Source organism: Camelus bactrianus, chromosome 9 (genome assembly GCF_048773025.1).
Source record: "Camelus bactrianus isolate YW-2024 breed Bactrian camel chromosome 9, ASM4877302v1, whole genome shotgun sequence".
Taxonomy (NCBI): domain Eukaryota; kingdom Metazoa; phylum Chordata; class Mammalia; order Artiodactyla; family Camelidae; genus Camelus; species Camelus bactrianus.
Genome location: NC_133547.1, coordinates 41,048,593 through 41,075,331, shown reverse-complemented (window position 1 = coordinate 41,075,331; position 26,739 = coordinate 41,048,593). Strand labels below are relative to the sequence as shown.

The window sequence follows — 26,739 nt, the reverse complement described above, 5'->3', positions numbered from 1 at the left end:
TGAGCCTGTGTTCTGGCCCCTGTATTATACCTACTATATTCCCTCTTTCAGAAGTTTGTGGAAAACAACTTGTGCTTGTAGGAGTGACTATATTTCAGGTCTGGCTGAAAATCAAGGTCCTGGTAAAACAATCCTATGGCATGGATTTCAATAAGCATTTATTCTGATCTGGGGCCAGAGTTTACTTACTATCAAAATTTGTTATTCAGCTTTAAGCACATGACAGAGAAACCAGAAAACTTATGTAGTTCAGAAAGAGAAAAGATCTGATTTAATCTTGTCATTGGTTTACCTGATATACTACCTGCTGTTTCCTCATCTGTAAAATGGGATGACAAGTAATAATTCTGATAGCCTTCAGAAACAGCCATGAAATGGACCTACTGTACCACAGAACTCCAGGTAGTAAAGTTCACTATGCCCTAAAGAGAAGTCTGTGTCCTACTGACACTGTGACTTTTCATTTTCAGAATGAATAAAACAGTTTTACACATCACCCTTTAACAGTATTATCCTTTGTTAGGAAAACACAAGCAAAAGACAACACGCATTACATGGGATACACAATGCGAAGAGTTACCATAGACTGCCAAAAAGGTGGTCCTCCAATCACTGCCAGCAAATGCATGATTATTATGAAGATTTGCACTTCAGTCACATCAATTCTGATTAGGTACAAAAAGCCAAAAAAGCAGAATTACTCAAAACAATTTCAAGTTAATTACTTGCAAGCTTAGCAGCATTCCTCTATCATGCACAATAGAAACAAAAATCTCAAATATCAAGGAAAGGGGAAAAGGAGATGTCAAAAATTTGTTATGAGCAAAATCAAATAAAATCCAGAGCCTTTTAATTTAATTTGATGAATTTCACAGAGCAATAAAAACCCCTCCTTTCTAAAGGAAATTTCTGTCTCATTGAAGTTGGGCTGAAACTATAGCTTAACCTTTCTCACCAAAAAAAAAAAAAAAAAGAAGTGTATGTATATTAAAGTCCAAGTATCAAGCAGAGAATTGCACTGCACTGCTTTAAAATACAAGATCTTGAAATAAGTGCTTTGTAGTATCAAACAGAAGAAATGGTGAGCTGTTACTAAAGTGACATAAATCACTGATACCTTGCAAAACTTACTGCCCTTTAGATATATTCATTTAATGCCAACTGTGGTATGGGTGAAAAAAAAATGCACCCAATTCTCAATCAAATCCTTATGCTTATTAGATTCTAAGACATCTGGAAAGAAGATACTGAAAGCAGCCAGGAATTAGCTTTGAAGTTGCTGAAAATAATCTTACAGTCAAGAAGAGACAAACCTGGTACAAAAACAGGGCAGTAGAAAATTAGAAGTCTGAAAGTATGAAAAAAGAATACGGGCAAAAAGACTGAGAAGCAAAGCATAAACTCATGTTCCTTTTCCTCTGTCAATGAGCACTTGTCATTCTCAGATTACTGGATCCAAATGCCTTCTGATTTTGGTGATTTACCCTACAGGTATGCTTGCACAAAATGTCTGTACAAGGCTATTCAGTACAGCACTATTTATAGAAGCAAATTTTTTAAAAAAAAATCCCTCAGTGAGGGAGTAGTTGTAGAAATTATGGTACTTCCATACAACGAACTACTGGGACAGCTTTCTACATAGTGACATGGAAAAGTACCAAAGCTATATTAGATGAAAAAAAATGTTGCGGAATGCCTGTATGCTACTTTTTGTATTAAAAAAGAAGAAAAATGATATCCCATTTAAAATTTTGCCAATAATTACATAACAAATTTCTGGAAGGACACATTGCAAACTAAGAGCAGTGGGGACCTACTGGAGAGGACAGTGTGAGAACTGGATAGCTGGGAGATGAGGATGAGGAGACTATTCACTGCATACCTTTTTTATAATGTTAGTTTTTAAACCAAGTGACTAATTTAACTATTAAGAAGGTAAACTAAAAAAAAAAAAAAATCAGTCTAAGAAAAAATGACAGCAACAACAGCAACGGGACCTACTCCCAGAGAAGAATGGAGCCCCCATTTCTAAAATTGATACTTCAAGCAATCTATAATGTGAGCTTAAGATACATAAGCTCTCATGCTCATAATAAATTACTAGATTGAAACCAGTCTCTCACAACTAAAAAACTGATCTTTGATTGCTCAAGAATGTATTAAGCTGCAAACATAGTGATGTAGTTATCTTGATATACACATTTATTAGAAAAAAAAATGGACTGAATTAGGCTAAAAAGAATCTGTAGAGCTGACCTGGTGAGTGGTGTTGCCAATAAAGGGAATTACACTCAGTAGCAGACTCAGGAGACTAAGCAGGTGTCAAAGATGTTCGACTCTGTCTTGGGTGGAGGAGGGCAGACATCTTACAACATTTGCTGGATATATGAAGTAGCCTTTTGGGAGGGGAAGGGCCAGAAGTATAGAATTACAAAATAAAAATGGAGGGAACCTCATGCAATTAATCTTTGTACCCTGGACAAATGAATGTAAAAGAGAACAGGAAACATGAAAAATCTTTACAAAGTCCCAAATCAGGATTCCTAGGGGAAGTTTTATGGATTAGCCTGTTTGGAAATTTTGGAAGACAGAATTTCCTAAACCATTCAGATATTATCATTGTATTTAGGTCAACAGTGCCTTAATGTTAGGAAGGAGAGCCAGGGAAAACTTACTTACCAGTTGGTAATTAGTTAAGAATATTGTTTACTGTGTGATTATCTGATTTAGAGGAATGCTCTGTACTACAGGTTAAAACCCTCCTGCTATGAATCATGAGAACAGCCTACCACCACACTCCCAGGGACGTGGCTCTAATCTTGACTGTCAACGAAAAATGCGAGACCATCCCCAAAGATAGAAACTAAGCAAGCTAAGAGGGACAGGTGACAGAAATGATTAACAGTGAACAGAAGAGTTAATGATTCTGTTTAGAAGAGAAGCAGTTACATGACAGTCCATTTTCCCACCTTCCCACTAGGAAGTCTCAGTATGGGCTGAATTCACCACAACACATATTAGGAGGGGGCTATTTTACTCTATGCAGGAAAGTCATAATTATCTAGAGGGAGACTATCATATAAAGGCAGGAATTTGGCATTTCTGCAGTCACTTGCTTATTAGTATTTCCAAAATACTAACATGGGTGATAATATTCCCACATGTTGGAACTGTTTCTCAAAAACAAAAACAAAAAGATCAACCTCCATAACTATACCAAAAGTAAGTTCTTCAATGGACAAGGGATATGTGGTAGAAAACCACCTAAAACACCAGAGTGATTTTTTTAAAAAGACACGGGATACAAATCTCCTATCTATAGCATTAGACTACCACTGCTTGAAAACTTCACAGGGGGGTGGAAATTAGATGGTAATCAACACAGTCTTCTGTAACCAAGAAAGTATTTAAGTATCTTGACTGGTATTGCTTAAATAATTTCTTATTTCTACTTTATTTTAGTATAGGCTGTTGAAGGACAAAAGAACTTTTCCAATTACTGAGGATAATCGGTGAGTATGCTGGTCAGAACACACTTAAATTACCACAACAAGCCAGCAACGAACAACATTCTGATGGCTGTCACAGAAGGAAAATGGAAAAGGCAAACCTGTTGTGGAGACTAAGCTCTCCCATTTTCCTGATGGGGAGGCTGTAAGTGTGGCAGTCCGCAGTCAAAATAACCTTCCACACTCCTAATAAGCCCCTTGGGCCCATCCTTTTTTACAACATCCTAACAGTATATTGATTAAGAGATAAAGATATCAAAGTATCCCAAATAAATGAATAATTTTAACTTCTGAATGGGAAATAGAATCTCTCCAGTTGGAGTTGAGGATACTAGGGGCCTTCATCACCAGAGGAAAGCAGCTTAGAAAGCTCCCTGATCGGGACAGTTATTACATCAGAGGTATACCTTTAAAAACTGATTTAAGGGGTGCAACAACTCCAAACCATCTAAGTTAGCTAACTATAAGGAAAATTCCTATTCTGAATGTTTCATTTTTATTTCTTAGTGTACAGAGCCCAACAAACACATTCTGAGTTCCAAGACTCAGTATTAACTGAGGGATGTGAAGAGATTTAACTGACATTTTGTTGATAAGCTTATTAGTCATCATTTCCTAGCATTTTTAAGTGTCTTTCACCTCTAATATCAGAAATAAGACAATTTAATCTAGTTTTCTTCTACATGTGACATGTGCATTTCAAAGGTATACTTGCAGTTAATTTGTAAACAAAATTTTTTTGTTGAATTATACATAGTAAATATAATTTTGTTGTAATTGGGTTGGCTACTAGCTTGGTTAACACAGAATATGCACTAGGGCTAAATTCACAATGTCACAGAAATTCTGATTTGCACAATTTGATTTGCTAGTTATTATTTTAAAAGAAGCATTTTGCTTAGAAAGTCATTGAAGATAGCTGGAATCCTATTCAAGGATTAGACTGCTATTAACTACAGATTCAAATTATTTGTAAAGGGATCTGACGTTCTAAGGAACTTATACATAACCAGAATATGGCACGCTCCTTATGTACTCTACCAGAAATACCATGGGTGGGTGAAGTACTGGTAGACTAGAACGAAGACTGACCTAGAAATTTAAAATACTGCCTTCCAATATTTTACTTTCTACCCTTGATACGGGGTAAACTGGGCATGACAAGCTTAAATGTTAAATAACATTAATCATACAGCTGAGTGATAACTACGAATATTTTAAAGTGTTATATACAGAGAAAGTCTAAGTATCTATTTTTGAGATAAACTCAGTTATACAGAACAGTATGATACAAGTGAGTACATGGGCTCTTCAGATGATCTGAGAGACTAAAACAAAACAACAATCCATCCAGCAACTCTGAATAGGAGAGAAATAGGCAACGGCTAGATTAGAACAAGTACCCTTAAGAGGAGCTAGAGTTTAGGTCTCAAATCTAAGGGGCAGACTATCCCTACCACCTTTGGAAACAGAAGGATTAAGAAGAGTAATAATCCTGGAGTTAAATAGAGGGATCATGGACAGATTTTTCCTCCCAAATTAGCACAATCAATTTTGGAAGAAATCTGGAAATTACTGGGAGTTACTAACACAGGTCTTAAAATACAATAATAATGATAATGAACAGTTACTATACAACAAGCACTGTAGTTAGCACATAACATGTTTTACTCTTTTAATCTTCACAGCTATCCTAGGAGACAGGAAATACTACCACCATTTTATAGATGAGGAACTTAAGTCATATAAGGAAAGTGGCTTTTCCAAGGTTATAGAGACTCTAAGTGGCATAACCTTGAAAGAAATTAGTGTTGTTCCTTCACAGTGCTAAAATCCTTCTAATTTTTAGTCTACGAATCAACTGGGACAAACATTTGTCTTATGTTTTTAACTTGCTATCACTAAGATGTCTATACATTTTAGGATGAAGATTCTCATATTTTAACACAATTTTCCCTAAAATTGCAGAATACAACAGGCAGCAACTAACATAGAAGTTTAGATGCTAATAAATTAAAATAATTTGGAAACAAATTAGAAAGAACAACTATTTCTGAAGCTTATATTTTTCTCTGAACGTTGTAAAGAAGAAAATACATCTGGCAACTTCAATGACCAAATCAGTTAAACAGGAAAATCTCTGCAAGTTTGCAATTGATAAAAGTGAAGACAATGTATCTGGACAAAAAAGAATGTAGTTCTAAAACATTTTTCATGATGTTAAAATTAAAACGCATTTCCACAGGAAGGGCTCTCTAAATAGAGGGTACTTTGTTATCATAGACAGACAAGGTAAAGGTGAATAATACAGTCAATATCCTGACTATTTAATTTCATTGAGAACATTGGTGGGGGAAAAAAACTTTTGGTAAATATAATTAATATTAGTAATAAATAAGCTATCAAAAATTGTAAATCTAGACAACTGCAGTGAGCATAAGGCTTCAGGTCTTTGGGGAAAGTACCAGAAAACAAGTTAAGGATAAAGAAGTGGTGAAGAATGACACATCTTAAACTGTGCACATTACTCTAGGAGGAAATCTCACAAACAATTATGTCAATGTAACTGTAAATTCAACTAAAATGGCTTTAGTTTTGCTCTTAAAACATGCCTACCGTACCTCTCAGGATACTCCACGTTGCAAACTGATTTGAAAAAAGATGTAGATTATCCCTCACTATTGATTTGTCCCCAAAGCTATCGTTACTACCACCGAATAACTGAATTTACAATGCTACAAGTAGCTTTCAGAAAGAACTCTGCTACCATTCACTATTTCTGTCACATTATTGAAGCATTTGGGGTATGGGGACTCAATGTTCAAAACCTAATGCAGCCTTGTATTGCTGAAATGATCTGTCAGGTGTGGTGTCCATACGAATAGTTCCCCAACACTCCCTGAGCTGCAAAATAAACAGAATCTATTTTTCTTATAAATAAACCTTTCATACTAAAGTGTCATGGATTCTGGACAATTCTACTGGGAAACCATTTCCTAATAAATCTTTTTGAACTTTTAAGTCATAATGTCAAAATCACAATTCTAGTATGAAAGAAAAAAGATACATTACTTACTCTTAGCATTAATTAAGGAAATAGGTATTTACCAAAACAAAACAAAACAAAACAAAACAGAAAAAGGACAGTATTCAAAGAATGACCATAGCAACATGAAAAGCTACGAATATTTAGTTTTAAAAGCACACTAAGAGGAAAACAGTAAACAAAACAAACAGAAGTGAGAATAGCTTCCAGCATTACATTTTAAAAAAAAACCAAGATCAATTAATAAAAGCAGAAGAACTAGTACCAGGTTTCTGACAGAATATTAAGAGAATAAACACTCTTTCCTACATTTACTGTAAGAGTCCTCTCAACTTACCTAAGGAAAACTCTGCTTGCTTTATTGTTTTCAAAACACCAAAAAAAAAAAATTCTATTTAATGGTGGAAAGGTATTTGTTTTAAAAATATTACATAGAGTAAAAATGATACTGGGTACAACAGGTAAATAGGAGAGAGAATTGTTTTTAGCATCAAATCACCAGAAATATTATATTTCAAAAAATTTTGTTCAATAGGGTGGATTTTTATTGCCCTATTACATATTAAAATTATCTGTTTTCTAATAACCTGTTTGTCTGTGAAATACCACCAGGAAGACTTTCAAATTTTTGTTTTTTAATTACTCTGTGCATGACAAAGGTGCTGTCTTTATTAAGTTCACGCCATTGTTCACTGGACAGCATGAATATTCTAGCAGTTACCGTGAAGTTCCAGAACCAAGGTCCCAGGGTTCCTGTGAGAAGCTGGCATATTATAATTATGATCTGGGACTCTGTAACATCGAATCTATGCATAAGGAAACAAACATTTCAAAATAACTTTACTCAGAGCTTTTGCTAAAGAACCCTACTAGAACGGGTAGCAAAAATAGATACAAAAGGCAGCATTCTCCTTATAAAGACATCTAAAGATTCAACAATGCTACTTACACAGTACTGTTACTATCCTTATGCATACAGGTATATTTCTTACCCAAATCAAAATAGCACAAAAGCTTAAAAGTTAAAACTGTAATACACTGAATAAATGACTCATAAGTAGGCAGTTGGAAACACTGGAACTAAAAACGCAGTCAATTCTCAATTACCCAGAAATGGTGAATACTGCTGGCTAAATGATCACACTATCTGTGACATAGGTCCCTTCAGTGCCAGAACCTATCCCCTTCCCTGGAGACAGGAATGCTTCCCAGAAGCCCGAAGGTACAGTCATCCATGTGTTTGAAAAACCACTAATCACCTCACACTCCTTCACTGTCCCCATACCTCATCACACACCTGTCTCTACTGTCAGTAAAATTCCATGGATGTGGAAAGGGCAAGTGGGAAAGTGAAAGTATGACTTCTCTTGATATGGCCAGAGCAAAAATCACACTGGCCATCTCCTTGGCCTGTTTCCTGATAATCTCTAGTCCAGAATCTTATTCTTTTTCCTTTTCCTTCTGCTAATTCCTCAGCAGCACTGTAACTCTCTACTACATTGGATTAATTTTATTAGAGGTAACAAGTAAAACATTCAATTTAATCACTAAAAAAGTTCTGGGACACAGATGGTGACAGAAAAAGAGCAGCAGTATAGAATGGGCTTCAAATGAAAACTACAGAATCAAAATTAAGAAGTGAGGAATGAATGCTAATGCGACAGACAGAGGTCCATGGTTTTACCTGATGATCTGTGAGTCCTAAGAGCAATCTAGATTTTACATTAATACAAACTGTTGTTTGGGGATATTATCTATAATAATCTGGTAACATTTGTATGGGCAGAGTCCAAATGAATGAATCATTGCTGAGGAAAAAAAAAAAGGGAAAATAGAGAAACTAGAAACTAAAAGAAAATCACTAGTATTTAATAATTCATGTGATAAATCCTAAACATTTAAAGGTAGGCAGACCCTATGCAGGTCTGCAATTGGAAACTTCCTGATTCTTAATCCACAGAAAGTGGACTAGGCATTAACAGGCAATAGGTTTTAATTAATAGGAAGTAGGAGGCCTTTGCATACTTATTCTTTAGAGGTTATCCGAATAAGAAGATGATCTGGATTTGCCAGACTACCAGCAGAATATACAACTTATTAACTTTTTTCATTTACAAGAGAAAAAGTCAGAAATCACTTAATTAACATAGGAATACTTGTTGGGGGCAAGGTTTTTAGCTGACGTAAATGTGAAACCTTAGATGCATGAATTGAAAAATGTCATAAAGTGAAGATAAATACTCTGCCTGCTAAAATTATAAGTAAATGCACTAGAAATGACATGTGTAAAAGTAACAGACTCACAGAAGGAACCTTAGATATTATGTAATTCAAAACTCTTACTTAACAAATTGGGGGATAAGGCCCTAGCCCAAGCGGATATACAGATAAAATAATTTGAAGATAACCCTTGAGGTAAGACATACTGGCCTGAGTTCAATCTATTATAATTTCTTTTTTTCTCTCCTGAAAAGATAACTTGAGAGTACTTTTTCTGAAATGATAATTTGAGTTCTACCTTTCACAGTATGTAAGATTTTTTTAAGGCCCATCTTTTGCATAAATACAGTTTTATTAAAGATTGTTTAGGGTTTCTAAGCATTTAATTCATAAACATGATTCTATATATACATCTATAAGTTATGTATTTAAAAGTATCTAGGTATAAAGGGTTTAGGCCTTAAGAGAAGAAACGTGGACTCTTCCATTTAATATAATCTATAAACATTTTAAAGAATATTTTACAAATGTTTACAAATGAGCTTCAACTCATAATTCTTATCTTCTTCTACCAACCCAATCCTTCTATGAAGTTCTGGCCTCTAAGCTCATATCCTCCTCAGTTCTGCATATCCAGGCTAGTAAAAATCCTAAAGGGCTAATAAGCTGGTTCTGGAAGGGTTCCAATGAGGAGTACTCATCTCCATCAGATCTCTACTTGCTCAGTGCAGATGCACTGTCAGGACAAAGGTCTGTCTAGATGTGACAAGTACTGATATTCTCTGTGCAAGGCAGTTTTAGCTGTGATCAGAGCAAAGTGTTGGACAATATAGCTCATAATTTCAGGGAAGATGTATCCAAATCACACCAGTTTTCTCACAAGACCTGACTGTGAATGAAAGGTATTTAGTTATGGATGAATTAAATTACTATGCCTATTTTTGTTCAAGATACTATCATCAAACTTAAAAACTGAAGACAGTGACATTAGGAGATTAAGAAAAACAAATAAAAGTTCTTATTTGGTGAATATACTATTTTATAAGGTTATTAAACCTATGACAACCTGGATGTATTATACATATATAAAAACCTTGTGAGTTTTTTCACTCATGTGTATAAACATCAAAATACAACAATTAAAATGGAAATGGTTTAAAATAAAATCCCAAGGTGCCTAAGGCTACTTTCACTTTCCCCTAAGGAGGAAGAGAAAGCAAGTGATTTTTAAAAATTTCTTTTCTCAAATTATGTTTGAGAATTGACCTTGTTCTCCCCAATTAAGTAAAATAAAATTTGGACTTCCTCTTCCACACATACAAACTTTACTTCAATATTTAAGCAATTATACATCTGCCTATTGTATCTGCTCTTTTGAGAATGTCTATATTATTCCATATGCTTCCATTACTCTGGCATTTTGATAAATATTTCCTTAAATGTAAAGCACTCACAGCATATTTCCATAAATGTTGTAGCTTGCTTTTAATCTTAAAAATAAGTAAGTTCAGTGTTGCTTTAATGTGAATCGTATACAATTTCCCCTAATCAAAACCAATCCCTTACAATACAAATATTTAATTTAAATTGAGATGTTAAATTCAAACTGGCCTCAATATTTCTAGGTATTTTTTCACACTGTTACAAGGAGGCACTGCAGTCTCAGTGGGAGCATGTCCTCCTGTCTAGCCCCTCCTGCCTAGTACCCCAAACTCCTTTGCCCTGCATTGTCAGCAGTTGAAGCTCCATAAATCATGCCCTCACTTTTTTTTTTTCTTTTTCCAGGTATCTTCAATCTCTTTTCTAAGTCAGTTTTCTTCTGTATGCTCAAAACTTTCCTATTAAAAATACAAAGCCCGCCTTCCTTTGAGCCCATGTTCTTTCATCTGATGCCTTACTCTTGCCCATCGGAGCTACACATTTTACAAGTAACTTGTACTTATTTCTCCCGTTCGCATCTATCCCTACAGCCTGGCTGCTACTCCACCACTACAGAGAAACTACTCGTGATGGCCTCCCGCTGCCAAATTCAGTGCATAATTTTCTGTCCTCATTTTTGAATTTGGCAGCAGTTAGCATTACTCTCTTTTGAAATTCATCCCACTTCTGGCTTTTCATTCTGGTATGCCTCCTCCTGTCTGGCTCTTCAGTAATTTTCATGGGCTTCTTTCTAGGCTTGCTCTCTAATTTTTCTGCAATTCTCATTCTATTTGGATGTCTAGAATTCCTCACGTCCCATGTTCTAGATAAAACTATCCCTTCCTTCAAATAGGCTCCTCTCTCTGTAGTGCCCTTCTCCACCTTCCACACACCCACCCAAGGAGGGGAACTGGGAGTCATTCCAGTTTCTGCTCTCTCATTCATTCTCCGTATCCAAAAAAAGACTATGCCTATAGTTTCTACCTCTTAAATCTCTCTTCGACAGCCCTGTCACTGTGCTAGTTCAGAGTTCATCATTCCTCGTATTAACTATGCTGGTGCCTCCTAACAGGTCTCCTAACTTCTGTCACAGCCCACTCTGACTCACCCTCCAAAATGTTGCCAGACTGAGCTTTCTAAAAGGTGCTTTTGTCATTTCCCTCCTTTAGGTCTTGCAAAGGTTCCCCACTGATTCAGGATAAAAGCCCACATTTCTTGGCAGGACACAGACGGCCCTAGGTTTTCCATATCTTCTCCAGCCTTATCTCCTGGCACACCCATAAAGGCATCTTATGATCTAACAATATGGAACTGCCTGCATTTCTCCAAGGACATATTTCATCAAAGGAACACACCACAGGGAAACTCCAGACTGGCATATAGAAAGCTGTGATATCAAATCACTCCTAAAAACACTGTCTATTTAACTCTTCCCCTGCTTCCATGGCTCATTCGCTTTCCTTCCTTCAGTTCCCACACCATATGGTTGGTGCTGCTTTACTTGAAAGCGAAACAGAATAAATTAGGGCTAGATGATAAATGAGCTTTCAAAATAAGAGACTGAAAGTTAACTGTGACATAACAATCAATGAAACATAAACTATGTGAAATCCAGATATTACCAATTCTGCTATTTTTGAAAATAGTATCATCGCTAACAATTAAAACTGAATTAGGGCAAACCAAGTGATCTTAAGTCTATTATATTTTGTGGTTTTACATAATGCAGAAAAAGACTACGACAACATTATTGAGATAAAGTAAAGGCCATGAATGTAATACTGAGAAAACATCTGCACATAATATTTTCATCTACTGCTTCTTTTTTAATATCAGAAGTCTTCAATATTTCCTGAACATGGATCATTTTCTAAACTGCTGATGAATGCACAGGCATAGTTTTTAACTGGACACTCTTGTCCACTATTATCACTTATAATACTAAGAGTATCACCTTAAGATGGGCCTTAAGCATGTTCCCTAAATCCCTTCATTTGGAAATTATTCTAAGATCTGTCTTTTAGTTCACATCCAAAGTATTAATCATTATTCAGTTACTGTCACAAGTTAAGAACATCTTAAATTCTATTTAAATAAGTTTAGTAAAAATCTCCTAAAGTGAACTTGTAGGGAACAGCTAAATTTCTATGTATTGTGGCTTTTTCAAGACCTAGAAAACTAAGTTGATTAGGGATCTAAAATTTTAAAATCCATTAATGATTCGTCTTAGTGACTAGCTTAAGATGTTCTCCTATCATTTGCCATCAGAGATTTTTATTTTGATATTACATGAAGTATTCAGAGTCTTTTCTCAAATTCTTTTTCTTTTAACTCTACACCATAAAAAAAATAAAAGACTAACTTGAGCAGTGTAAATAGGATCTGTGATACTTAATTAAACACCAGTTGGGTTTACTCTTTAATATTTATGGAAAAGAACTGATCACCAGGTAGAAACTATTCACTCTGCAGTTTGAAAAGTTTCTAATTTTTAAATTCTTAGGCATTTTGTTGGCAGCAATACTCTATATGGTATGCTCATATCCACTGAATTATCAAGAGCTTAGATATATATAGATTCATAAATAAAACAATGTGAAAAGAGTAAAATCTAATTAAGCCATAATATTTAGAGGTGAGAGTTGCTTTTTGCTCTTATAAACTATCTTTTCTTTCCTGAAAATGTATTTTCAAGTGTCAAAATAAACCACAGAGTTAAAGCAAGTAACAATGGGGAAAAAGAAAAATGAATTTGTCTGAAGGAAATATAGTGGATATGAGTGAAGGCGTTACTGTTTTTCAAGTTACTTTAAAAATATTGGTTGACAGGTTCTAATACTTCCTTTTAAAAAGTGTGACAGAAGGAAACATGATAGAGCATTACATAATAGCTAAAATAATGAGGGTTTTAAACTTCTTTTATTTACTGGTGTAGTGATTTGATCAATTCCTAATACTCAAATACCTAAAAGCAACACTCTTCATATTTGAAAGAGAAAACAAAATCACCATTTAGTGTTACTTACATTCCAAATCGCAATGTTCCAGAAACATACGTTTGCCAATGTGCACAATAGAACATGAATGTCCCAGCAAAACAACAAAAAAACATCCAGTCGGGGTTTGTCCCCAGCTGCACTGCAATACAGGTTCCAAGGACTACAAAAACTGTAAAAGAAAGATCACAATGAAAACTGAACAGTCTGATTAACAAACATTAACTGAGCTGGAAATGATTTTGGATGAGGCAAAAAGAAGATGTGCTGTGAATGTACAGTCTTCTCTCAGTTATCTATGCAAACAGGAAAGTAGGATATACCCTTTTACACTACAATTTACCCCGTAATTTCAGTCTCTTCTTTCATTATACCACTTAATGGAACCAGACTTCTTGAAAGCAACTAAGACACTTCAGCATTTTTTAGGGTACAGGCACACCTCATTTTATTGCACTTTGCTGATACTGTGCTTCTCGATACTGCATTTTTTTTTTAACCAATTAAAGGTTTCTGGCAACCCTCTACTGAGCAAGTCTATCAGTGTGATTTTTTTCCAACAACAGTTGTTTACTTTGTATCTCTGTCACATTTCAGTAATTCTTAAAATAGCTCAAATTTTTTCAGGATTATATTTGTTATGGGAATCTCTAATCAGTGATCTCTGATGTTACTACTGCAAAAAAAGATTATGATGTGCTGAAGGGTTCAGATGGTGGCATTTTTTTTTTTTGGAATAAAGTATTGCTTAATTAGGGTATATACATTGGTTTTTCAGACATAATGCTATTGCACAGTTAATAGACTAAAATATAGTCTAAACAAAACTTTCAAATATGCTGGGAAACCAAAAAATTTGTCTCGCTTCATTGCAATATTTGCTTTATTGCAGTGGTCTGGAACCGAACCAGCAATATCTCTGAGGTATGCCTATATTCTCCCAACTCAGTGATGAGAGCACTAATATTGAGCAGTAAAAATTACAAGGCTGAAAGTCAAAAAGAAGGAAAAACAAAAGGCCTAGATAATTCACAAGGGGACCTACTTGGCTTTAGGTTGACAGCTGTCTTTCCTTATTTAGCAGATTTCATAATGGGTAATATACATTAAAAAAAAACTTCCTATAAAGGTTTGGAAATCAACCTACAGTGTAAAAATGTCTATCATTTAAAAAAAAAAGACACCTATCATTCCGTTGTCACCTAGTTAAATTATAATAGCCTTTTAAGATGTCCAACTAGCCTTTATTCAGTATGTTTTTCTTGAGTCTTAAAAGTTATAAAAGCTTAGCTGCTCCTCCCCTTCTACCAAGCAAGCTGCTATAGGATACACTGAAACAATGATTTTAACACACACTTGCATCTGTGAATCTGAGCTCACAAGGTAAAACCATCAAGGGTTTTGTTTGCATGTTTTAAAACATTTTAAATGCTATGCCAAATGACAATAAACCAACTAAAGAAGTAAATAAAAATGTGTGTGTTGGGGGCTGGGTTGGGGGAGTGGCGTTCCTGAAAGGAAGACTAGTTAGGAACTGTCATTTTATTTCTAAATCTTTTTTCCCTCTAAAGAAATACTCAAATATTACTTTAAAATGGTACAAATATGTATCATCTATAATCTAACTATAGTAACTCATCTATTGCTAGCACCTTAGTGTACTTCTTCAAATCTTTTTATCCAAGCCCATTATCACAGTTATACTCCAAGTCTACAATGTAATTTTAAACGTTTACGAATTTCCTATTGTACTCTTATCTATATTTTATGAGATTTTTTGATGATAACAATTATGCCCTAGGATTTTAAAAACAACAGGTGCCAAAAGAATATTTAGGATTAAAAATAACAAGTAGAAATTAATTTCTAAATTTCCCAACACCACCAAATACTGAACATTAACCAGATTTATGTTTTTTGAAAATACTAAAACTTAATACAAAATCACTTATTCTGGTAACTATTATAATACCATGAACTTCTAATTTATTCTAACACTGTTTATCATTTCCTTTTACCACTATTAATCATTAACATTAAAAAAATCAACAATACCTGTTGATAGTGAATCACAACCATGATCAAAAAGCTCTCCCAAAGGAGAACTACTATTGGTTCTTCTTGCCTGTTTCCCATCTATAGCATCCAAGGACTGGTAGATGAAAAGGCCACACGCACAAGCAATATACGCCCACAGAGGTGCCTGCGAAATAAAGTAAGAAAAACGAGAGTCTTAAGACATATTGATCACTATGTTTGGCTAATATATATTTTTACTTGTAGATATTTTATCTTCATTCTCCAGAGAAGTACTACTGACTGGAAGCTATGGGAGAGAAGACCCAAGGCTGCATAATGAAAAACTTTTTGAAATAATCTGAATTATAAGAGAATTAAATTCCCTGCTTTGCAGGAGTACTCAAGTAGACGCTGGATAACTACTTCACAAGGATATTACAGAAAGCCCATGAGAGGTTTGTCTCGGGAACTTCTATAAAACTCCTCCTAACACTTAAATTCTAAGAATCAATTAATGACTAATCTAGTACAGTTACCTTTCAAGATGTTTATAGGTATTATATGAAAATTTCCACAGTAAACTCATGTAGGAAACACTAGGCTGAACAATGTGAAACAGATTTCTCTACTGCAGGGCTTCTTCTAGCCCCTAAGATTACTAATGTATATTGTGAATATTCACGAGGGACAGAACACACTGCCATTTTCCGAACTTAATTTGAGCGTGTAACTTATTTTTAAACACACCTCTTCAATGTTCCATAAAACAATACTAGAGAAATAATGATCTACCTACTAGACTAAGTGCTTACATTATATTTCAAATATTTATGGCCACATTTCAAAGAATGGTTTCCCTTTTCCCACACAGAAACTGAACCACTAACATTGAATTTAAATGTTGTGCATTAAAAAAGAAGAGCATCTATTTGGTTTGTTCCCTGTAAGAATGTAGAAGAGTGTTTTGTATCACTTCTTGCTATTTTCCCATGCCCAGGCCATGAAAACATTTTTATAACCACAAGATATTTTCTCAGATATTGGTTATCAAGTTAAACTGTATTAAATGCTCAGAGCAGCAAATTAAAACTACTCAGAGCTGAGATAATATTAGTATATTCTGCACTGCAGAGGTATCTCTCTGGCAGAGATCTACTTAGATCTCAGTTATTAAAGCTAAGGATCTTCTCTTAAATGTTTTCTTGGAGTCTCATATTTTAAAATAGAGAGGCTGCTTAAAGGACCATTGTATACACCTCCCCCAGCTGGAGTTACCAACCTAGCAAGCAATTTACTGTGATTATGTAACCACAGTTTACAGGCCAGCACACTGGACTAATGGATTGATCTTGAGTACCTAAGAACCCTATCTTCTAGACTTTGGGTCCACTGCTTCTTACTTCTAAAAGAATCTAGTAACTCTCTAGAGTTGCACTGCCCTGTATAGTAGCCATTACATCTGAGAATATTTTAGTTTTAAATTCACTAAAATTAAATAAAACCAAAAATTCAGTTCCTCAGTTGCTAGGCACATTTCAAGTGTTCAACAGCCACAAGTGTCTGTGGCCTCCATATCAGACCAGAGACACAGAACCCTACCATCCTCCCAGAAATTTCTATTAACAGTCCTGCTCTAGGGGACTAGAAAACAAGGAACGTTTAGGGGGTCTTAACTTAGGATTTTAATGGGAAAAAGTGTTACTCTGGAACAGAGATAACTTCAACTATTACTATACACATAATCCTGGAAAATAGCAAGATAGAGATACATATATAAGAGAGAGCAAAGCTTTCTTGTCTTCGGATTTTTCTTTCTTTCTGTAGAACACTAACCTAATATGTATATATTTCTTCCTTGTTCCCATTATTTCACAACTCTCAGAGGTGTTTTAAAAAAGCCTTCTCTTTCAGGAACAAGCATGGTCTCAGCTGGGTTAAGACCCTGATACACTGAATGTATCGATCAGGAAACCATTACAGCCTGACAGGTGGGTGGGGAACTGGTATTAGCAAATAATCTTACTACAACCTAGCAATTAACTAAGTTGCAAAATCTTGCAAAGATGCTCTTATGAGTCAACTCAAGTGACAAATCCTCAAAAACATGTTTTACTGAGATTTTGAAACAGAACTGAGTGATTCATACACACAGAAATACACACACACACACACACACACACACACACACACACACGCTGGTACAAGAGTGACTATTTTCCTGGGAGAATACAACAAAAAATTGTTGTATGTATGTTGTATGAATGAGGAGGAATCAGAAGTAGGGGAGGGAAGGAAAGTCAGATCAGAAAAGGAAGATTTTACTTTTGTTTTATGCCTTTCTGTTCAAATTTTTCTAACTATGTAAATTTTCCCCTCTCCTTTTTAACGTCAATAGAAGTTAACTGGGCAATGAGATTATGGGCAACGTGCCATTTTAATTGTATTTCCATTTTTCTGTATTAAAAAAATCTAACGAGTTTTTTAGTGGGTTAAATCTAAAGCATTATATTTAGCAATATAAAAACAAACAAAAGCAAATTAGCACTGACACAAAAATGCTTATGATCATATTCCAAAAAGTTAGTATACAACTCAGTTCCGGTTTTCCTGTGTATAAAATAACTAACACCAATGTTCTTTATCTGTCTTATGTGGCAAGGATAACTGAAGCACATGTAACACATACCAAGCTGAAAGCTAAATTTTAAATTAACTTATGATATGCTAAGACCAAAGCAACCAGCTGATGAGGTTTAAATACTTAGTAACAGAAACAGGTCATTAGGATACTTTGCTATTCTGTATAAAAAGGGAGAAGCCTGTATTTCTACCTCAGGAGTTTGAAAAATAAGGACTGATTTTCTTTTCTTATCTACTGGAAACTTTGGTTTTTTTTTTTTTCCTACAAAAAAGACAAACTCTGCTGAAACCATTACAACAGTGAAATTCTTTTCTACTAGATAGATGGTAGCTGAAACTTTAATGTAGTCAAAAAAAGTCAGCAACACGAAAAATAGATGGACATTTCCTAATACCTGTAGATATGAAATTAATGCTCACCCACTGGTATAAAGCCCAGAAGGACTAGAGATATAATGAATGAGAATTCCCTTAGGTAATAAATTTCTGGAACTCTCTGACTGCAAAACACTGATAAAGAAAAAAATATAAAAAATTCCATAAGGACTTAGATGAATTCATGAGTCCACAGACAACGTATTATTAGAAGAAATCAGCAATGAGAGAGAGGTTATAGGGAAGAATAGGTTATTTGACCAATGAAATTATAACCATATACTATTTATTGAGCATTATATGCTAGGCACTTTGAACACATGATCTTATTTAATCTTCATAATACTATGAAGTAAGATTTAAAAGGATAAACTGTGATATAGAGAATTTACATAACTTATTGAAGATCAGAGAGATAATAAGAACGTATCATAGAAGGCAGCCGTGACCTATCGTAATTCACTCTGATCATAGCCTCACAAGGATTTCCACCCCGCAGCTATAAACGCACACACACAGCGTTTGTTGGACACCACCTTCCCTTGCAGAGCACCAAACGGTAGCTCCGTCATAGTCCACACTGATTCCTCTCAGTAGCAATTCTGAAAAGTTCTCTGTGATTAGTGTAGTTTCTATTCTGGAAGTTTCCCCAAAGATTTAACTAATTCTAGGGTTACTTGAATAATTCCAACTCACTTAAGAACAGAGGCTGAGGAGAAGTATCCTAGGGAACATGGTGCCTGACACTCTGGGTGTTCAACAGATGACTGTCAGTGGCTGGGCTACCTCTGAACCTGCTCTCATCCCCTGATCCCCACCCTGGAACTAGTGTTGGATTGGGAAGGCTTCAACTGGAACCGTCCCACTTGCCTGTTGTTCTTCTATACCTCTACGGATGCGTGAGATCTGGACCAAATTCCTTTAGAAGTAGATGTCAGGTCCTCAGGTAAGTCACAGGTAAAACAGCTCAAAGGACATGTGATAAAGAATCCCAGCACATATTTAAACAATCACACTGGTGTTTATTTTTTAAGTTTCCTGACTGATGTAAAGCAAGATAGTTAAGAAAATGAGGGGAAACCAGAAATACATCCATACAATCTGCATGGACTGTATTTGTACAGTAAAAGAGGAATTAACATAAAGGTATTCAAGGGTGAGGGGAAAATGAGCATCTAGAAAAAGAAAAAACAAAATATGTTTTATAGCTAACTGTGACTCTCAGTAGCTGTTTACTTTAAGAGCTCTATGTGGAAACGAATTGATGAAAACAGAAAGGAATAAAGGATTAAATGGTGATAATTTTACCTTAAAAAGCAAATCATCTGAAAAGACTAGGCTTTAAAAAAAATTACTTCAAGCTTAAAACAAGACAAGGAATGTTGTGGCCATTATCATTTCATACGGTTCAGTCACTTTTGACAGAGTAGTTTTTGACAGACAGAGGACCGCCTTCTATCCTCCTGGGTAACCTGTGGCTGATCATTATGAACAATGCAGGCATAACAAATGTTACTGATTCTCCTTCACCTACCCACCTACCTTAGTTCACTTTTTGACAAGGAAGTTTTAAAAACAAACATCAATTTACCCATTCAGATAAAGGGTTCCAGTTTCAGTTTTGGTTTTAAGTAATGAGTAACGAGGGTAAAAGAGGGAACAGCAGTGGAGAGACATATTTGAGAAGGCCCAGGGAGAGGGTCCTTGTAAGCAATACCCGTGCTTTCCTTTTTATTGGTAGCCACAGCAGGACCCAGAGCAGGAAATAGATTATATTGTTTTTTTCTTATACTTCTGATTTGTTAGAATGAGAGACATATACCTGAGGTTATCAGCCACACATGTTCCAGGAAGAGAAAAAAGATATTCAACAATTCTCACTGGAATTGAGAGGGAAATACTTTTGATAAGACTAATTGATAGCTGTGCCATCTTACTACCAGAGACTTCCCTCTCTGATCACTTTAAATTCTGTTAAGACTTAACAGCCATTTTTAAAAAATGGGATAAAACTCTTAGAAAGAATCGAGATTTACTGATTTTAAAAGGAACATCTTACATGTTAATCCCAACTAACATTAATTTACCTACTAGGATCAGTCTACACTTTGCTTCTGATTTCTTATAAGCATAGTGTATAAAGTAGGTTGTCATTACAAGCTTTATTAAAAGTAGATATGATAGGATACTTTAAAACAGCTGACAAATAGCTATCTGATTGTCTTCCTTTAGCTAAAATAACCTAAAAATCCCAATTACAGTGTTTCTGGTAGGCAATAAATGTTCATATCTGTTGTTAAAGAAATTCCTCTTACCTGCTCTGTAGCTGTAGGGCAGTAGAAGACTAATAAAACAGTTGTACAGATGTTTATTGACAATCCAATGATGGTGATGAGATTTGGGGCAATCCAGGAGGGCACTCTTCCAACTAGCCATTCCCAGTACCCTTGCATTAAGGGCTCAAGCAGGGACCGTCCAGCACTCTGATATCTGTGTTCTTCTAGCCGCTTAAGCTGGTGTCTTGACAATGGTGGTGTAGGTAACTGAAACAACTTATTTAATACACACCCTGGAGTACTCATATGCCCGAAGCCCATGGGGGACTCCGGGTGAGAATCTCCACATCGTTTCCTTGTTGATCGATGCCCACTCATGGATCTTGGCTTTCTTTAATTTGGAGAGAATAATTTATCCTGTTTTACAGCTTTTGGTGGATAGTCTTTACCTGGAAAAAAAAAGATACATTTGTCAGCCACTATTTATATCAATGCCAGTAAATTAAAAAAAAAAAATCAAACTGATACTAGAGTAATACATATTAAGCAAGGATTAGAAAATCAGCAGTCTGTTTTTAGTTCTAATTCTTATTGATGGTACAAGCCAAAGAAGTCATATAACCTCACCTTTAAATGAAAAACATTAAGAAATGTTAATAGTAATATGTTTCTTGTTACCTTATAGTTTGACTTCAAAATTCATGCTTTTATCCCCCCATCTCACGCTGCTTTCATTAGTATAAATCGAACAAATCTTAGAAATGACCTAATCATTTCACATATATGGAAAATGAGGTCCAAAAACATGCCCAAAGACAGCTAGCAAATTAGTGTTAATACTGGAGGAATGACTTGAATAGAATGGGTCTTAAACCAGATTTTTATTCAATGCTAGTAGTTAATATTTACTAAACAATTACTACGTACTAAACACTTTAAGCAAGTTTTATATATTAACTCATTTAATCCCCACAATAACCACAGAAGGTAAGGACTATTAATTATCCCCATTTTTACAGAAAATGAAACTAAGGCACAAGGAGGCTAATTAACTTGTCCAAACTGGGTTCAAATAAACACAGGGTTTTTGTTTAAATTAAAAGTTAAACTTCTTTTTAGTGAAAAGGGATATAGATGACATGCCAGGATGGGATAAACAACAATGAAAAAAAATTAATTTTAAGAGGGCAGTATTTACATGTTAGCAGTGTGGCCTGATGAACTGTGGTAGTAAGAAAAAACTGGAAGTGCATTAAATGATGATTGTTCATAAAGAACCTTAAATTTAAATCCCTGAAGTGCTTGCACTTGACTTAGAGAAGATTAGCAGTAACATCTTATCCTAAGCTATTAATCAATGTAAGAAAATAATGACAACTGGAGAACACTTAAAAATTAGTATGGAGACCTCAAAGGTTTGAAGTGGTAGGCCTGGAGTAGGGTGGTAAAAATGGGAATATGAAAGGCAGTCAAATGTGTAAGTAATTTCTACTCAGAAGGAAGAATCAAGAGGAAGTGCTTAGGAATTAGACATGAGAGGTGAAGAGGCAGAAGAAAAAAAGGAACCAACAGTCAGAGGCTAGTGGTACTACTGTCAAAATGAGAGTCTGGAAGGAAAAATCAGTTTATTTTCCCTTTTAGAGGGTGCAGGATGAGAGGGGATCTCGGGTGAGAGCAGGAAAGCTATACATGCAGCTTTTAAGTAGAGATGTTTTAGACAAAATCAAATGACTGGTGTTTGGGTACGAGATCAAAATTTCAAGTTTTTCAACTTAAAAGCAAAAGGCTAGTTAAAGATTAGAAAGTAGAAAATTTCTTAAATGGATTGAGTCTAAAGAGAAAAGGAAAAGAATAAAGACCCTTACGGGAAACTCATGGTTAGTTGAGTAGGAGGAAGAGAAGCCATAAAAAGATTTTAAAAAGGAAAGAAATAAAGAAAAAAAGAATAATCTTAATGGAACTAAAAGGGTAGAGATGCTGAACCAAGATATGTGTACTTTGATCTTCTGGCAGAAAGTTATCCAGAAGGAAATATGAACTTCCCAGAAATGCTGCACTATGGGAATACAGAATGTGATACAGAATCAAGAACATCTCAACAATGGACCTAGTATCAAAATATACCCTGGGTTTCTCTCTATTCCCATAAACAACAAATTCCAAAATTTCAATGTCACTAACGATCTAAAGGGGCATCCCAAATCTCAGCCAATCATGTATCTCAATAACTGGTTTAGAAAATAGTTACTGTGGTCATTAACGGACTTAAATAAATTTTCAAAAGTCTCAAAAGAATCATCAGTGCCACTATTTAACTAACAAAAGTGCTCTGAAATAAAAATATTGGAATAATTTTCAAACCAAGGCAAATTAAAGCTAATTTCCAGCTACTTCAAAGAATTCTTCCACACACCCAACTGGATCACAAAGTACTTGATTAAAACCGTTTTAAAGCAATATTTATATAATATCAAACAACAAAATCATTTTAGAAGAAATGAGAGTGATAACCACCAAAATAATGTAACATGAAGCAGCCAAATTCTCAAAAGTCAAATAGAATAATGTATTTTCCTACTCGGTAAGCTATAATCAATCAGCTCTTACGTAATTCCACTTAAAATGGGAATAAAAAGTTGAGCCAATTCAATTTATATTTTATTATTGTAGTGTTCCATTCTCCAATAGTTTAAAAAAGATAAAGTGACATATTGAGGATGCTGGCCTGCTTTTGGCACTAAACAAGTACAAGCAACTGATCCTAATGGTTTTAAGTTTGAGCATTTGGCAGGACTACACGATAAGCTGATACTTCCTTCTAAATGTTTTCCCCCCTCTAACCTAGATTTTTTTTTTCCTTCTATTTCTCTTTTAGAACAATCTACGTTTTGACAGACCTTTCTAGATTTAGTCATTATATAATTCATACATGGAAAAAAAGAGTATTTCAATTTGGCAACATTGTCTCTGTGAACCTTATTAGCAACCAGATTGCAAAGAAAAACGCAGACACATATAGCCCCTGACATATAGCTACCTACTTCACTTTCAACACATACAGGTAGCCACCTTGCTGTCACTGCCACTGCCACAGATCCATCTCCACTCTTCCTTCCTCCCGTCACACCTGAGACCAGGAGGCTACTGCCATGAAAACTATCTCAGGAAAAAGACAGGAGTTTCTGAATTTCAGCATGTGAAAAGCAAGCATATTCAAGGGAGCAGGACAGTGTAGGCTGCTACAATAGGAGATCAGATTCTATGGAGAGAAAGGGAAAAAGGATGTGAAGTGAGAATACGGAAAGGAGGTACAAACATCACAAAAATTATTTTAACCACTTGAGATTTTTATGTGGAGTCAAGCTGATGCCCAAAAGGTGGAAGGGGTAATATTCTTTTCTATCCACACTACAAGGAACTAAAAAATTAATGCAAAAAATTAAAATTATTGCTGGCTAGCCTACAAACCTAGGCAGCAGTCCCAAGTTTTTATAAGAAAATGGATTCCAAGTTCCAAAAGCATTCAGCCAATATACGAGTGCAGTAAGCAAGACAGACATGGTCCCAGCTCCCATGTCCAATGGGAAAAAAAACTAAAAACAGGTAAACAAGCAAATAACATTACACACTCTGATGGGCACTATGAGGAAAACAAGGTGTGGAGCCAGGTAACAGTTGAGGGTGCAGATTTTAGATAAGGTTGTTGAAGTCCACGGAGAAGAAGCACTTATTCCAAATTCAGAGGAAGAGAAGGAGGTTGCCATTTCAAGAGCAAGAACAGTCCCAGAGAACAGGCTCTGAATACGAGTGATCTTGTCTCTCACTCAGGGACCTCTGCAATGACTATGGCTGGACAGTAGTAAAACAGATGAAAGGGTGAGATAAAATAAAATCTGAAAAGCCAGACAATGCACAGGTTCATAGACCTTGGCAAGGAGTTGAGATTTTATTTGGATGTTATGGAAAGTCATCAATGAGCTTATCAAGAAACCAAGAATTTTTTGGAACAGCCTATTTGTTAAGTGAGGATATATTTTCATAAACCATAATAGTAAAAGTGAGTACTTAAAACAGTTAAAAATTCTTATCACCCGGAGTTCATTTATGATAATACTGATTACTGTCCTATAGCTATTGCAACCTTTCCACTTGTAATCAGCAAATTTCCCTCCTCGGCGACATAACCTGATCGAATGTGATGCTCCTTTCATAGCACTTAACCACATTTTGAATGTTTTTGTTAGTTGATGATGTTTTCTGGTCTTTTCCCCACACTGGTATGTAAGACACAGGAGTGCAGGAGCCATGTCTATCTTAACATTCTTTTCCCAGAATCTCATACCAAACCTAACACTAAGTAGGTAATCAGTACTTATTTGTGGAACAGTGAACAAATGTGATTCATCTAATATTTAATGAGCACCTAGTGGTTCTAGACTCTGAGGAAACAGAAAGGTTGAAATATACCATCCATGCCCTCAAACTCAAAGTAAGGGCAGGGAGTCTTGTAAACAGCTGTTATAACATACTGTGAACAAACTGTTGGGGGAGTTCAGAGGAGGGGGCAGAGACGGTCTAACAAAATTCTTCTTTGTGCAGGCGTGAATATTTATGGGGAACCCAACAAAGGTACAAAAATAAAACCAGAGATATTAAATGAATACCTTTACTAAAATTATACACAATTTGTAGACCTTAAATCTATGATGCAGAACATCTGAGCATCCGATGCAGAATAGCAGCTGAGGATAATAGCATGCTGCCTACATGATTCCTGTGTTCTGCACTGGGGAACATCTGACAAGTAACACACTCAAAAAGGCATCTCCAACTGCCGAGCAGAGCATAAGGTAAGCTTACACAATATCCAACCTGTAGCGGGAAATTCCAGAATTCCCATCCCCCATGTCTAAGGGTGCCAAGTTTTGAGCTGCATTGATTCAGCAGTATGTCGGCCGTCCTTTCACAGGAACTGGTGACTACACAGCTTTTCCCACTTTCACAGCTCCACTAAAGGAAAATACTAATGGCCAACACTATTTGGGAGGCAGAGCAAATTATAAAAAGTTAAAAAAAAAACAAATAACTAATAGGATCACAGGATTACATTCAGCATTATTTAACAAGTGACACACAGAACAAGTTAGCAAAAACAAAAGCCTTTTCAGCAGACTTGGAAGCTAAAACAGTACTGTGTAACACAATTTAGATCTACTGTTTGTTGAAGTGAAATCTTGCATTTCTTAAAAAAAAAAGAAATAACTTCCTCCAGGGGGAAGGAAAAAAAAAAAAAGCCAAAGCCTGGCATTTGATGGATTATTTTCCTATTTCCTTAAAAGAGACAGCACAGCATAACTTTCAAAAGAGTATCACCATCACTTTTAGTTCTCTTTTAAGAACAAGTATACTGCTTCCTAGAAAACAAATTGACTATGCAATAAAACGTAACTGGGGTTATAAAACAAATTTAGAGTTAAACAGCAAACATTTAATAGTGTTTATAATGTAAATTTTAAGAGATTGGGTGTGGGAAAGGAAGAATGAATTTATGAAATCATAGTTGTAAATATTCAATAATAATATAATAACTGGGGAACAAATAAAGACGCCTCTGTTGGAACAGGTTAATACCAGAGGCTAATTTATTTCTTAAATGGAAGAGCTGTAAAAACAAGTTGTACAAGTAGCTTTGTGCTCAGCACAAAACGAGTATGAAGCAAAATGCTTTTAGAACTTCAGTCTCTGGAATGTTATGTGAACGCCAAAGGTACTAAAGTACTTATGCTCTAAATGCCTTTACCAACCTTACTTGTGTTGTCAATTCAATACCCTCACTGAAAATATTCCTACTAGTTCAAGAGCAGAAACTGAACCTTTTTTTCTTGGTCCACATACAAAGACAACACAGTAATATTTGTTTAAATATAACTATCAATTTGCCTACTATCATAACATGGATTCATTAATGAACTCAAAGACTTCAAGCAAAATTACATATTAATGCCAATGATGCAAAAGGCAAAACGACACAAAATGGCCAAGCACTTGATTGGAGAAGACAAGTGAAACAGACCTCATTCATCCAGTGTTCTTGGGAACATCGGCAAAGACTAGCAACTCTTCTGTCCCTTCTTCCAAGAACACTGCTGGAATAAACCCTAGCTGGCAACCTCAGAGCTTGTCAATATACGCTGAAATTTCTGGAAAACTTGCTGACCAAGAAGTGTGGCCCAGCCACG

General features: G+C 35.4%; 1 protein-coding gene across 5 annotated transcripts in view; it reads right to left on the bottom strand.

Moving 5' to 3' along the window:
- The window catches only part of CEPT1 (choline/ethanolamine phosphotransferase 1), a 36,051-nt gene that overhangs the window by 8,202 nt on the left and 1,110 nt on the right, over positions 1-26,739 (bottom strand). For 3 of the 5 annotated variants that reach the window (XM_074370146.1, XM_010948290.3, XM_010948291.3), the window contains exons 2-5: positions 20,540-20,949; positions 15,246-15,393; positions 13,221-13,362; positions 581-665 (exon numbers count right to left, since the gene is read on the bottom strand). In XM_074370146.1, the coding sequence (XP_074226247.1) occupies positions 581-665; positions 13,221-13,362; positions 15,246-15,393; positions 20,540-20,878 (714 nt within the window). In that variant the 5' untranslated portion in view covers positions 20,879-20,949. Of the gene's footprint in view, positions 1-580; positions 666-7,276; positions 7,362-13,220; positions 13,363-15,245; positions 15,394-20,539; positions 20,950-26,573; positions 26,715-26,739 lie in introns of those variants that run through there. The other 2 variants (XM_010948292.3, XM_074370148.1) reach the window with 2 other exon arrangements.